This window comes from Taurulus bubalis (assembly GCF_910589615.1).
Source record: "Taurulus bubalis genome assembly, chromosome: 5".
Taxonomy (NCBI): Eukaryota; Metazoa; Chordata; class Actinopteri; order Perciformes; family Cottidae; genus Taurulus; species Taurulus bubalis.
Window position 1 is genome coordinate 7,391,806 of NC_136593.1, and position 13,407 is coordinate 7,405,212.

The 13,407-nt window shown below is 39.4% G+C and overlaps 1 protein-coding gene across 1 annotated transcript; it reads left to right on the top strand.

Moving 5' to 3' along the window:
- Positions 1-2,172: 2,172 nt before the first annotated feature.
- On the top strand, positions 2,173-9,934 carry igfn1.3 (immunoglobulin like and fibronectin type III domain containing 1, tandem duplicate 3). The gene is made up of 23 exons (XM_079218972.1): positions 2,173-2,246; positions 2,406-2,528; positions 2,617-2,753; positions 2,902-3,001; positions 3,095-3,136; positions 3,220-3,262; positions 3,326-3,509; positions 3,606-3,719; positions 3,843-4,005; positions 4,144-4,416; positions 4,540-5,040; positions 5,132-5,256; positions 5,354-5,495; positions 5,631-5,924; positions 6,040-6,336; positions 6,422-6,601; positions 6,704-6,832; positions 6,921-7,229; positions 7,316-7,401; positions 7,566-7,758; positions 7,992-8,288; positions 9,016-9,342; positions 9,435-9,934. The coding sequence occupies exons 1-23, from the start codon at positions 2,195-2,197 to the stop codon at positions 9,437-9,439; spliced, it is 4,116 nt and encodes a 1,371-aa protein (XP_079075098.1). The 5' UTR covers positions 2,173-2,194; the 3' UTR covers positions 9,440-9,934.
- The last annotated feature ends 3,473 nt before the right edge of the window (positions 9,935-13,407 follow it).

The following is a 13,407-nucleotide window of genomic DNA, read 5'->3' on the forward strand; positions in this document are numbered from 1 at the left end:
TATGTAAATATCACGTCTGTTGGGTTTTAATCCAACAAGACACAAACAAAAAGAATTGTGGCTCGTATTATAATTAGGTTTTCAATTGTTTTGTTTGCGTTTTGACTGATACGCCCAGAGCTTGCAGTGTCAATAAGAAAATATGAACATTCATGCAAATTGTCAATTTTTGGGATACACTTTTGGATCGTTTTTCTAGAACAAACTAATGCAAGGAAAACAAACTGAATTGAATTGAATGGACACCTACCTCTTGTTAAATGTTGGGACGAAGATCAGCAACCTACATGTTCAATTAAGCTAATGGAGAGGCCGCTCAGCGCATGGTACTGCCATGTCACTTCCAATGAGACTTCTCTTTTGAATAAAAATCCCCCTGCTACTGGAATTCCAGTTGTGAGGGAGGGATTAGGCGCTTCCCTCCTGCATTTGATCTGGCGCCCCTTTTCAAGACCCTATAGCACTTTAGGGCTAAAGTGCACGTGAGTAAACCTATCCCCGGGAGCCATAGTGGGAGAAAAAAAAGCAGTGGGTTAGGTTGTGTGTCTCCGAAAGACTTTATTGCCTCTCAAAAAGGAAGAGCCCACACTCAAGAATCAGCCGGAACTTGGCCGGCATCTGACAGCAGGGAACAGCAGTTCACTTGGGGAAAAAAAAAAAAAAAAAAAAAAAAAGTAAGTACATTTACAATATACTAGGAAAAAAAATATCCTATATGGTTGGATATTTCTTCAAAATCCTTATTCTGTGAGCCAATGTATGTACATTTGTGTATGTTGGCTAACCTGACAGTAGTTTGCGTATTACTATACATTTAACTTGTGTATGAATGTTAATGAGATCTTACTAGTTAGCCTAAGTCAGAATTATAATTGTTCGCTGACAGAAGTTTAGTAACTGGTATGATCAGAACCAATATGATGATCGGCAATATTGTTGTTTATGATAGATGTTTTTAGGAAAGAATAATTGATTGATGAGAAATAATAAAATACAGGAAAATGTAAAAAAAAAAGATCAGATGAATGATTGTGCAGTTTCAAGACAGTAGCAGTAACTCATAGTCACACTATAGAGACACATAAACAAAACATAAAATTAGTGCAACATGTTCTAATAAACAAAAGGGTTACAGTCCGTTGCATAGCTTTAATGTGAATTTTCTTTTCTTCACATTAAGTATATGCTCACCTCTGATATTAAATGCAGCTCTGAGATTAAGGACATGGACCTGACAGGTTTTTCATAAATGAGTCCACACCCTTTGTCAGTATACTTAAGCATTGATTTACTTAAGCATAAGTATACATTTATACTCAATTTATACTTCAGTACAAATCAATGCTTTTCTAAATTAAACCTTTTGTCAGTCCTAAAGCTTCTACAATAAAGCAATATTGGCTGGAACATGAAATCTGATGAATTATACCCTTTTGTAGTAAATATGAATTGATTAAAGTGAAAGGTTGTCATCAAAATGACAATCTCATAGTTTCAGAATAACTTTGATTTATTAAACAAATGTATAACACCTCGATACAAAGATGGTTATGACTTATGGCTACATTTGCCACCTCCGGAGTAATGACACAGTACAGTAGATGTTTTATGAGGTATGTGACCTACTGCCTATGCCAAATTAGGCCATCCACTTACAGTAATCTACAAAGGGTTGATCTCAGGAATTCTTTCATATATAGAACAGATAGAGTTACTAACACATGTATCCTCACACCATTTGCGACACATGTCTTACTCTCATAGTTTAACAGTGACGTCCCACAATGCAGCGCGTATAATTGGAGAGAGGAATACATTGTGTCTCATGAATCTTAATGGTGTCTCAAAGGATAGGCTTTACTTAAAAAGGAATCGACATAGTGTTGTAAAAGCAGTCAAACTGCCTTAAGCCACCAGTTAAAACAATGATGTGATAACCATTTCAGATTCAGACCATCTGGTAGAGATTAACTGCCTGTCAGACAGATATTTTCCAACAGTGGTCAAGTCATGCCAACAGCTCCAGACTGCATTGGGATTCTAGGATATGTTGGGCATTGACAAAGGGGAATGAGCCCTTATACAAACACAGAAACCATCAAAGTGAAAACTAATTAAAAATGTGTTTAAGCAAACTTAACAGTCCATTGTAATGTTTTTTTGCAGTTAAAGAGAAGCCGCTGTCAAAATCAAGATGTTTAAAATACGTAAAGCAAAGGAAGAGGAGCCAACGGCTCCAGGGCAGTGTAAGTAACGAGAGTTTGAACACTGCACGTTTCAACATTACTGACAAACCATAGATGAAAACTAAATGCAGAGCCTTTTCTGAGACATATGAATTTAAATCAAAGCTGTTAACCCCTCATGAATTTGTAAATAATGCAACTTATCTCATTGATTGACAGTGAAAATAAAAAAGAGGTCAAAGGTGGCCGGAGTTATGATCACCCAGTACGTGGAAGAACTACCTGAAGGCATGAGCACCCCGGATTTCACCCGGAAACCTATTGCTCTAACTATTCAAGAAGGTAGGGTACAATTCCCACTCTAATCACACGAGTGAACCTATTTACTTTAGTTTTTTTAATGGTACATTGTTTGTTGCCACTTCTACAGGAAAATTGGCCATCTTTAAAGCAGTTGTTACTGGCAACCCAACACCGACTGTGACCTGGGTTAGAAATAATGGGGAAATTAATGAAGAAAAGAACATAGTTGTCTTTGATTCGATTGCTGGTGAATACCAACTTCAGGTAAGATCACTGACCATGTGACATAATGAATGCTTATTCAAATAACTTGAAAGCTAAAGGAGACTTGAGAATGAATAAATGGAATAATCAGTTGGCCGTCTTGCACTATTTTTTCCCAAAATGCTGATAATCATGTATTGATTGACAGATGCCTGATGTATCGGCGGATCAAGCTGACACCTACAAGTGTTTTGCTAGAAATGAATATGGAAAAGCGGTTGTGACTGCTGCACTTAATATTATTGAGGGTCAGTTACTCACTTTTATTCCATTATAAATTGTTTTAGAATAAATTAAGATAAATAACAAGTCTCACTTCACTGAATTATGTTCCATTTTAGTTGGTTTTAAGAAGAGCAAAGCCATGAAAGAATCCAGAACAGGTACACTGCCTACATATAATCTATAATAATGCAATGTCAGACATTTAGTAAAAGCTGTTAACATGCTGTTGGTTTTGTTGTAGCGGTCAGAGAGATACCTGAGGACTTCAAAAAGGCCTTAAATAAGTAAGTAGTACATTTACATTGCGTGATTATCACCGTTTACTAATATTTTGGGGGGGTTTGCAGGGTTGACATCGAGGCAAAAGAGGACAAAAAACCTGAAATTGATGAAAAGTTTTGGGAACTGTTGATGAGTTCAGAAAAGAAAGATTATGAGACCATCTGTGCTCAGTATGGTGTCACTGATTTCCGCCGGATGCTTAAGAAACTAAGTGAGAGGAAGATGGAGAGGGAGCAAGAGCAAGAAAAGGTATGTTTCAGCTTGATCAAATCTATAATTATGAATAAATGATGGAGTACAAGAACAAACTCTAAAAGCTATTTTTCTTCATTCCAATTAATACAGGTTGTTGAAAGGCTATGCAACCTAAAGCCCATTGAACTGAAGGCTGATGGAGATGCAGAGTTTGAACTTGAAATGTCACTGAAAGACCCAACAAGCAAAATCTTCTTATTCAAGGTGAAATGTCTCATTTGAAATAGTTACTTTTGTTCCCTCAATGGTAAATTAATTAAACAAAAGGGACTGAAAGTCTGAAACTACATACTGTTCTAACATGTATGACTGCTTATGTTTAAATAGGATGGAGTTATGATTCCTTTTGAAGTGGACACAGACGTAAAACACGGACTGAAGCAGGTGGGAAAGAAGTTTGTGTTCAGCATCAATGGCGTCGACCCAGACGATGCAGGGCTATACCAAGTGGAGGTTGATGGAGTGAAGATCTTCTCGACTGACTTCAAACGTAAAAACATTTACGAAATTATTTATCTACACACCGAAGTTGGGAAAAAACGCTGCGAATACATGCTGAGTATACATTCCTGAGACAGGAAATGCAAAATACCATGTTATGCTTACAATAATGTATTTATTTTCATAGTTCCCCCTGTGGAGTTCTTGGTCAAGATTCAAGATGTGAAAGCAGAGGAAAGAGAGGATGCTGTGTTTGAGTGTGTCCTCTCACAGCCCCTGAAAAAAGTAAAATGGATGGGAAAGAATAACCCACTAGAGCAAGGAGAGAAGTATGACATTACTGTGTCAGAGGACATGCTGATTCACTCGTTGGTGGTGAAGGACTGCCTGCTATTGGACAAAGGAATCTATGCGGCTGTGACTGGACTTAACTCCTGCAATGCCTGGCTTGTAGTGGAAGGTACTGTTTACACATATAAAAAACTGCATCTTTTCAGACTGTTCAACATAAGTTTATCAAATACTGAAAATGTATCATAAAGCCTTGACAAATTATCCTTGTTTTGTCTATTTTTTTTATTAGCCGACAATGATCCAAACGCAAATAGAAAGAAGAAAGCTCGCAAAACAACTAGAGCAGGTGGCGGTGGACCCGAACTTTTGAAGATTGCTGAGGAGCAACAGGCTAAGATACAGATGGAGAGAGAGAAGTTGATTGCGAAGGCAAGGGCCGACGCGGAAGCTGCTGCCGCAGCAGCCGCCGATGCGGAAGCTGAGAAAGCGGAAGCTATGGCCAAAGCGAAAGCGGAGAAGGAAGCCAGCGCTAAAGCCAAGCCAAAAGCAAAGGCACAGAAGAAGACTAAGACAAAGACAAAGGCAAAAGCGGATGATAAAGCAGAAGCAACCACTGTTGAGGAGGAGGAAGAGGAGGAGGAAGAGGAGGAGGAAGGAGAGGTGGAGGATGAGAAAGAGGATGTACAGGGAGAGGCTCCTGCTGAAGTTGCTGATACAGAAGAAGAGGAGCCATCTCAAGAGAAAAGAAAGAGAGTGAGAGCAGGCCCACTTGTCCCTGAAACAGTCATTGGTATGCATTAGAACATAGTAATTAAATTCTGGTGCTTCATTGTTCCTATATTCCTCTTCCTGGTGAACACTATTGTCGTATTTCCATTCAGACCCAGGAGTATACTTCACGAGCGGACTGTCAGACGTAACCACAATCATTGGTACTGATGCAGAACTGGTCTGCAGTCTGAGCAGTGAGGACTGTGATGGAGTCTGGTACAAAGATGGGAAAGAGGTGGGGAGCAGTTGAGAGAGGATTAGCTTTCGTCTTTAACTTTCTGAGATTTGGGTGTGTTTACGTGTGTGTGTGTGTGTGTGTGCATGCATTTCAGATAACGGCTTCAGAAGATATCTGTATTGTTAAAGATGGGACTTATCGCAAACTAATTATCAAGAACTGCAAAGAAGATGACGCTGGAAAGTACCGCTGTGAAGCTGATGGCCGTAAAACAGAAGCTGCGCTCAGTGTTGAAGGTATTGTAATCAGAATCAATTTGAGGCCCTTCAACTAAAGCATAGCAAAAGGGCAGCCACTGTAAACATTTGTATAACAACATTCTTTTCAGCTCAGCAATTAAACTCTGATAATATGTGTGTTGTTTCTGCTAGATCCGCCAAGAATTAACCCTGATGACCTCGCAGAGTTCAGAGAACCTGTCATAATCAAAACCGGGAAAGATGCAACCTTCAACATATCTTTTGTGGGCCGGGAACCCATGAAGATCCAGTGGTATAATGAGGGTGAAGAGCTCTTTGAGGACAGCCACATCAGAATAGAGAAGTCTTCCTCACACAGCCGCCTGGTGCTTACCAAGTGCCAACGCAAAATCACAGGAGAAATTAAGATTAGGATTAAAAATGAATGTGGAACAACTGAAGCCATCACGCAGCTTGTCATTTTAGGTATGGTTGGGACACTGCCTGTTGAGAACTGCATGTTTCCAGTTGTACGAAGGTTATATACAAAATAACGGAAGTGGAAATGAGTGTGTTTGTCCTCTATTTTGTCTCCCTACAGATAAACCAACACCACCACTCGGCCCGGTTGAAATTATTGAAGCCACGTCAAGTTGCATCGACTTCAAATGGAGGACTCCCAAAGACAATGGCGGTTCCCCCATCACAGACTACATCCTGGAGCGCCAGCAAATTGGCCGAAACAGCTGGAAGAAATTAGGCAAGATTGGCCCAGAGCCTAAATACAGGGATAGTGATGTCGATCATGGCAGAAAGTACTGCTACCACATCAGGGCGGAAACCGATCAAGCCATCAGTGAAATGATGGAGACAGATGATATTCAGGCAGGAACTAAGGGTGAGTCTTTTGACAAGAATGGCGACGTGTATTGAGTGAGTCACTTAAAAAGTGACAATTATTTTTCTTCCATTTCATCCCTCAGCATACCCTGGAGCTCCTTCCACACCAAAAATTGTAAGTGCTTTCAAGGACTGTATCAATCTTGCTTGGTCTGCACCCACTAATACTGGAGGAACCAACCTTTTGGGATACAACATCGAGAAACGCAAGAATGGCAGTAATCTGTGGGGCCATGTCAACCCTCCTAATGAACCCATCAAAGGTACAGTGTTGCATCTTGAATACAGTTGGAGCATTGTCAATTGGAAATGTGCAAAGGTCTAGAATTATATTCTAAATTATATACTTTTTGACATGCCAACAGAGAAAAACTATGCAGTGAAAGACGTTGTTGAAGGCATCGAGTACGAGTTCCGTGTATCAGCGATCAACATTTCTGGAGCTGGAGAGCCGAGTCCGCCTTCTGTATTTGTGTTTGCCAGAGATCCAAAGAGTGAGTAGTAAGCCGATGAAAGTTATATTATTATTATCTCAACACTTAATTGTTTAAAATCTCAATGCTTAAATGTTTATGCTTCCAGAGCCCCCAGGTAGAGTTATTGACCTGAAGGTGACAGACTCCACATACACCACCTTATCGCTGGCCTGGACCAAACCCACGGAGGAGGAAGGGGTCCAGGATGAGGCCAAGGGATACTTTGTGGAGCTCAGACCAGCAGAAAACCCAGAATGGGGTCGCTGCAACTCCAACGCTATCATTATAAGCTCCTATACCATTATGGGTCTGAAGTCCATGGCCATGTACTGGGTAAGAGTTCTAGCCACCAATGAGGGTGGAGACGGGGAGCCTCAAGAGCTAAACAACTACATCATTGCAATGCCTCCTCCAGGTGAGTCAGTGGACATTGTGAACTGTCTGCAGCCAGAAATGTATACATTTCACCTGCATTGAATCACCTTCCCCACACGGTTACAGTGAGACCTCAATTCACCGACAAAAATATGAAGAACTTTATAGTGATGAAAGCTGGGAACTCTGCTCGAGTCAACTTCAACTTTCAGGTTCAGTATAACATTCACACAAAACCTTAGAAGCATAACAACACCAAGTTGTGTTGTTCAATGTCCTTTATGTCCGTTTAAAGTGTCACCTTAGACACTTCTCTGGTGCTCTACAAAGAAAGTATGAGCCCACGTCTTAGCCCTGTATCTCCTGTTGTTGGCAGGCATCTCCAGTTCCAGCTATCAAATGGCTCAAGGACGGTCTTCCTGTCGCCAAGCATGTGACGGTGCACAACACAGACACATCATCGCAGCTAATGATCCCCGCAGCAGAGCGCCATGACACTGGGATCTATTCTATCATTGTCAAGAACCTCGTTGGTCAGGAGACCTCCAGTGTTGAGATAAGAGTCACAGGTAGAGTGAAAATGGAATATTTAAACTAATTCGTAACGAATATAAATGGAGTAGCAATGGTCAATGGATTTGCATTCTCTTTTTAAGATTATTCTTACATTTATATCCAAATAAAATTTTTGGAGAAAGCAACACTCTTTTAAAATATTTCTTTAAAAAGGTGCAAAGAAAATGTAATCAGTGCTAAAGAAATGAAGCAAACATGCCAACAATAATGTCCTACCCGTTTCCAGATGAGCCCAAGCCTCCAGGTCCTGTGGAGCTGGAGGAGAACGTGTTGGGAACGGTGACTGTGTGCTGGATTCCCTCTCCGGATGAGAAGAAAGACGACAGGCTGCACTACGTGATCACCAAGCGAGACTCTGTGAAGCGTTCTTGGCACACTGTGGCCGACCATCTCTTCAATAACAAGTTCACCGTCGTCAACATCATGCCGGGGAGGCAGTATAACTTCCGGGTCTACACCAGGAATGACATGGGACTTTCCAAACCTTCTGCGTCCCCAACCTGGGAAGTGGAGAAAAGAAAAGGCAGGTTTCACAAAATTTATACTAATTGTGTATCAAGCAAAAACGAGTAGTTTGATGTTCAATTAGTTGATCAACTGAGAATTAAATGGCAACCATTGAACCATCATATAGGCTCTCAAAACTTGTGATGGACATTTCTCAATGTCATGGACCAAATAGATAAATCCACAATAACAAAATAATTGTTAGTTGCAACCCTAGTGCAGATTAAAAGACCCAGATATAAATAAATGCAGATGAGTATAGAGCTGTAAACAATAAGTCAATCAGTCAAGTAGTTCAGTCAAAATATATATCTCATCAATTTATCATTTCAGTAATTGTTTAAGTCAAGATGCAAAACAAATAGTTGGTGCCATGTTATAAAATGTAAGGATAACACATCACAGTCCTAGATGTGTAGACATATATGAGGACACAAGTGATTAGATGTACTTAATGAAAGCATAAAAGGAATAATAAAATGATCATAAAAATGCAATTAAAGAATATCAACAGACAATTTACGAACATGAGCTGGCTACTGCAAGTCTATAACCGAGTTTTCACCTCAACTAATTTTGTATATATATGTATAGCATTTTATATGACTACATATTCTGCCGTAGAGGAGTTAAATTAGTCAAAAAAAACGTATGACGAAAGAGACTAAAGCAATAGAAAGTGCATCAATATTGATAGATTACTCTGTATTAATTTGTATTTCCTGTCTCTTTTATCCTTGCAGAAACATTTTCTTTGAACTTTCCTGCCACTAAAAGCTGCAGCTTTGAGACGCCGCCCTCTTTCACTGTTCCGCTAAAAATGCACAAAAGTCCAGAGAGCTACGAGTGCTACATGAGTTGTGCTGTGACAGGAAACCCTAAACCCCATGTCACCTGGTACAGAAACAACATCAGCCTCAACACCAACACCAACTACTACATCACAAACACATGTGGCGTCTGCTCCATGGTGATACTTAAAGTTGGCCCGAAGGACAGCGGGGATTACACAGTCGCTGCAGAAAACCCTCTGGGAAGAATGGAGTGTTCAACTAAACTTGTTGTTCAAGGTAAGAACACATTCAAATGTATTTGTTACAGCTTAAACTCTGCTCCTCTGGCTACGTGTTTGAATAATTCTCTTCTCTCCCTCCTCCTTCAGATTAGGAGGATGCAGTGGGCCTGGAGATGCCATGTTCCATTTAAGATGAACGGAATAGAAAACATTTGCCAATTTTGAAACCTTGCTTTTTGTGAATTACGGTATTACTGGGTTTCAATAAACTGTGGAGAAGAAATTAAGGATGAAAGAAAGAAGGAAAGAGCTCTTGATGTTTAAAATCTAAACAAATGGACTGGATGAAACTAGATTTCACTAGTTGTATTTGAGTGTATATTTTATAAAATGTATCAGCTGGATGCAAAGAGCACTTTGAAAGGAGACATTCAAGATTCAACATTAATTACGTGCTAATATTTTACCAAACATGTTTATTCATTGGCCTCTTTTTCCTCTGCGGTTTCATGAAAAGGAAAAAAAATTGAAATCAGTTGACTTCCTCATGGAAATTTGCAGATATGCAATATGGCTATAACTGAGTATGCTTCAGTGTTTGCATATTTCCTGTTTAAATTATTAATAATGATGCCAAAAATGTAAATAAAGCCTTCCCGTTGAACACTGAACTGTCTTACTTGTCAATCTTTAACCTAAATTGATTCATGAGCATGTCACTTAATGTCCAGTTTACCAAGACTAAAGTCTACAGACACTGTACCTGCTCTGTGAGGCTATACGTGGGCAATGAAGTGTTTTGAGCTAAATGCTATTGTCTATATGCTATTACTCCACTGGTACAAATGAAAAACTGTTTGCACCAGTGTCCTTATGAACAAAACAAAATAGGTAAATGCCCTGCCAAGCCCCATAAAAAGGCATGCGTCTGCAGGATGGTGTGCACACAGAAAGAATGCCAAGATGAAAGGGGTGGGGCATCAGATTCTAAATATATGAAAAAAATAAACTTTATAGTTTTGATGTGCTTTTACTTCTACACCAACGGAGCATGGGATGTTTTTACTCCATCAGTGTTGACATGTAAGTGTAGTATGTTTTTATTTTATAGAGCGGCAGAATTGAAGAAAATGCAATTACAAATAGAGTATGCATGGATTCTGTTTTTTTTCCAATGCCAAACAAGAAAACATCTGTGAATGTCAAAAAAATTGATTAAGAAGAAATGTTAAACTGCAGAGGGGGGAGAGCTAATGGAGAAGCAGTGAGTGTGGCGCGCTAGATATCATGTATTAATTGAACTAAATAACCAAGAAATCAATGACACATAACGTGAAGACACACAGTATTTTTTTTATTAATTTGAACTGGTCCACCAAGTAAAATTCTCTTCCACTTTCCCAACAAGAAATGAACTTCTTAACCTGATTGCAACACAACAAACAGTTGTAGAGCCCGGCTGTTCCCTCAGAACCAGATGTCAACCTCACAGCGGCGCTGGAGGAAAGGTCAGGGGGTCAATAAAGTCATTAAGATTCCTCATCTGGGCACCGTGAATGCATTTGCCAAATACAATGGCAATACATCGAGTTGTTGCCTAGACAGTTAAATAAAAAAAATGCCAATGTCATGGTAATACAGCTAAACGTCGTTGAAATGTTTCAGTCCGGCACAAAGTGACCTTCATTTGCGTTGCTTAGAACTAAGAAACATAATAATATGTTCTGCCTAAAAATCCCATGCTCCAAAATGTCAATGTCTACAATATGCGTGGCCTTCAGGTACAATCAACCATTCTTTATTTTCTAACACCAAATGCTTGCCCCCAAAACATATTGTTATTGTAAGTATCAAGTTCCAATTTATTTAGTGTATCTCTAAGATGTACCAAGTAGTTTTGTACACAATTATAAAAAATATTTTTGGTTATACTTATCCCATTAATAATTCCCACTAATCCCATTTAGTGAACTACAAATACCCGGCATACAGCGAGACATTTATTGTTCCTTTCCATTTTGTTCACAGCTTCTGCTTTGCCACCTGTCGCATGGCTTCAAATTTCTCTTTGACTGACTCGTGTGTTTGCAATGCTTTTAGAGTATATTGCGGGTCTATTATGGAAAGTCATAAAGTAAAAACATTTCATGTGCATGACTAAGTGCAACCTTGCAAACAACTGTGCATCATCCTGTGTGAAGTCTTAGGACACACTTATATTGGCATGGCGGCCGGTTATTTTAGACACAATTATTAACTGGAAGTTTATTGCACTCAGATTTGACATTTAAAAGCCTCAAACCACATGTCAATAGTATTTCACAATTACTTGTAGTAATACATAAAGAAGAAACAATTACAAATAAAGAATGTTGCTAACATACAGTACAAAAGAGGGTTTCTTCAATTGGACATAATGAAAGAAACCTTCCTTTTACAACATCAAATACATTGATGCAGTAGATGTTTTTTTCCACACTAGGTCCGAATCTTTTTGCAATGTTATTGAAGTTTAGGTTTAATAACTAATTAGACCAGCACAGTATACACTTCAAATAAAATAAGAATGTTGCCAACACCCGTGTGGGGTTACCTTTGTCCATGTTGCATGCTGTTGTGTTGTCCGGTTGTTTTGTCCTTTTTTTTTTACAGGGTAGAATTCTAAGCTCCTGACTTCAGTGACCTTGGGCAGTAAATGCCTTCAGGAACATCAAGCCTCTCATATCAGCTTCCCATGCCTGAGAACAGTCATAGTTCCTGTGCCACGCATTCACTTTAATTACACTGCTTGAAATATCCTCGCACACATAATCGTGCTCAAACTAAGCATAGCTCTGTTATTACTAAGACCACAATAACTGGCTACTGGTTTCAAGTGCCAGCAACCCAGACGCCATGAGGAATGGCGTCAAGGCTTTCTCACATTTAGGTTGATATCCTCAAGGTGAAGTGTGTATAACAGATATACAATACGTGTTGGATTGTTGACAAGCATTTTGCCCAGACACATTTACTAGCAAAAAGACAGCTTTATATTTTGTTCTTGTGATGGAGCTCCGACCCAGCAATGCCGCATTATTTGTTAAGTGTATAATAATTACTCACGTAATTAATGAAGTGTATAATAGTTACTTGCAAAGAGATGATTATGTAAAAAGCCATTGCCAACCGTTTATCCCACCACTCTCGTTCGCCACTTTCCTGCTTCATTCCAGATGGCCATGTCGTTGTGTTGTATTGGAGGGATCAGATGAAATGAAGATAAAAAAAAATGAGAAGAGTCTTCCGTGTGTGACCTCTTGAGACCGGTGCGAGACACACAGCGAACACGAAGGCCACAGACGCTACTGATGGCTCCCAGTCAGGGTCTTGACATCATAGCAGGAATGTATATTTGGCTACATCAGTAAACAAAAAAAAATCTATATAATATTGCTTGCAAGTTTCTTTAACAGTGAACAGACTGTGTGTGAGTGTGTGTGCATTTAAAATACACAGTCAAAATAAAAAAATTCTCCCAGTACAGTGTTTTTGGGAAGTGATACAGTATCACAAAACATATATCGCAATAATAAAATGAGATGTAATATTTTCTTAAACACCTAGACATACAGTAACTCACAAAACTAACCAAAAGCCATCAAGCCAAAAGAAAGACCACACAGAAATGGAGGAAGTAACTCATTGTAAAATATAGTGAAAGCATCTGGATTCAAATCATTTGTAAAAACTATTACAAAACAAGATGTACTCAAAAGACAAATGTCATGCAAGTAGTATAGCACACATTGGAGCATCTATGAATTGATATGACAATTTAAGAGAGAAAAAAATCATTCAGAGCATTCTGAGAAATGGTAAATGGATGGACTGCATTCGTATAGCGCTTTTCTAGTCTTCCAACCACTTAAAGCGCTTTAACACTACATTACATCATTCACCCATTCACACAGTGACGGCAGGGGCTACCATGCAAGTTGTCACCTGCCCATCAGGGCTATCTCACCATTCACTACACGTTAAGGAGCAATTTGGGGTTAAGTGTCTCGCATAAGGACACATTGACATGGACCAGGGGATCGAACCGCCGATCCTCTGATTGAAGGACGACCCCGCTCTC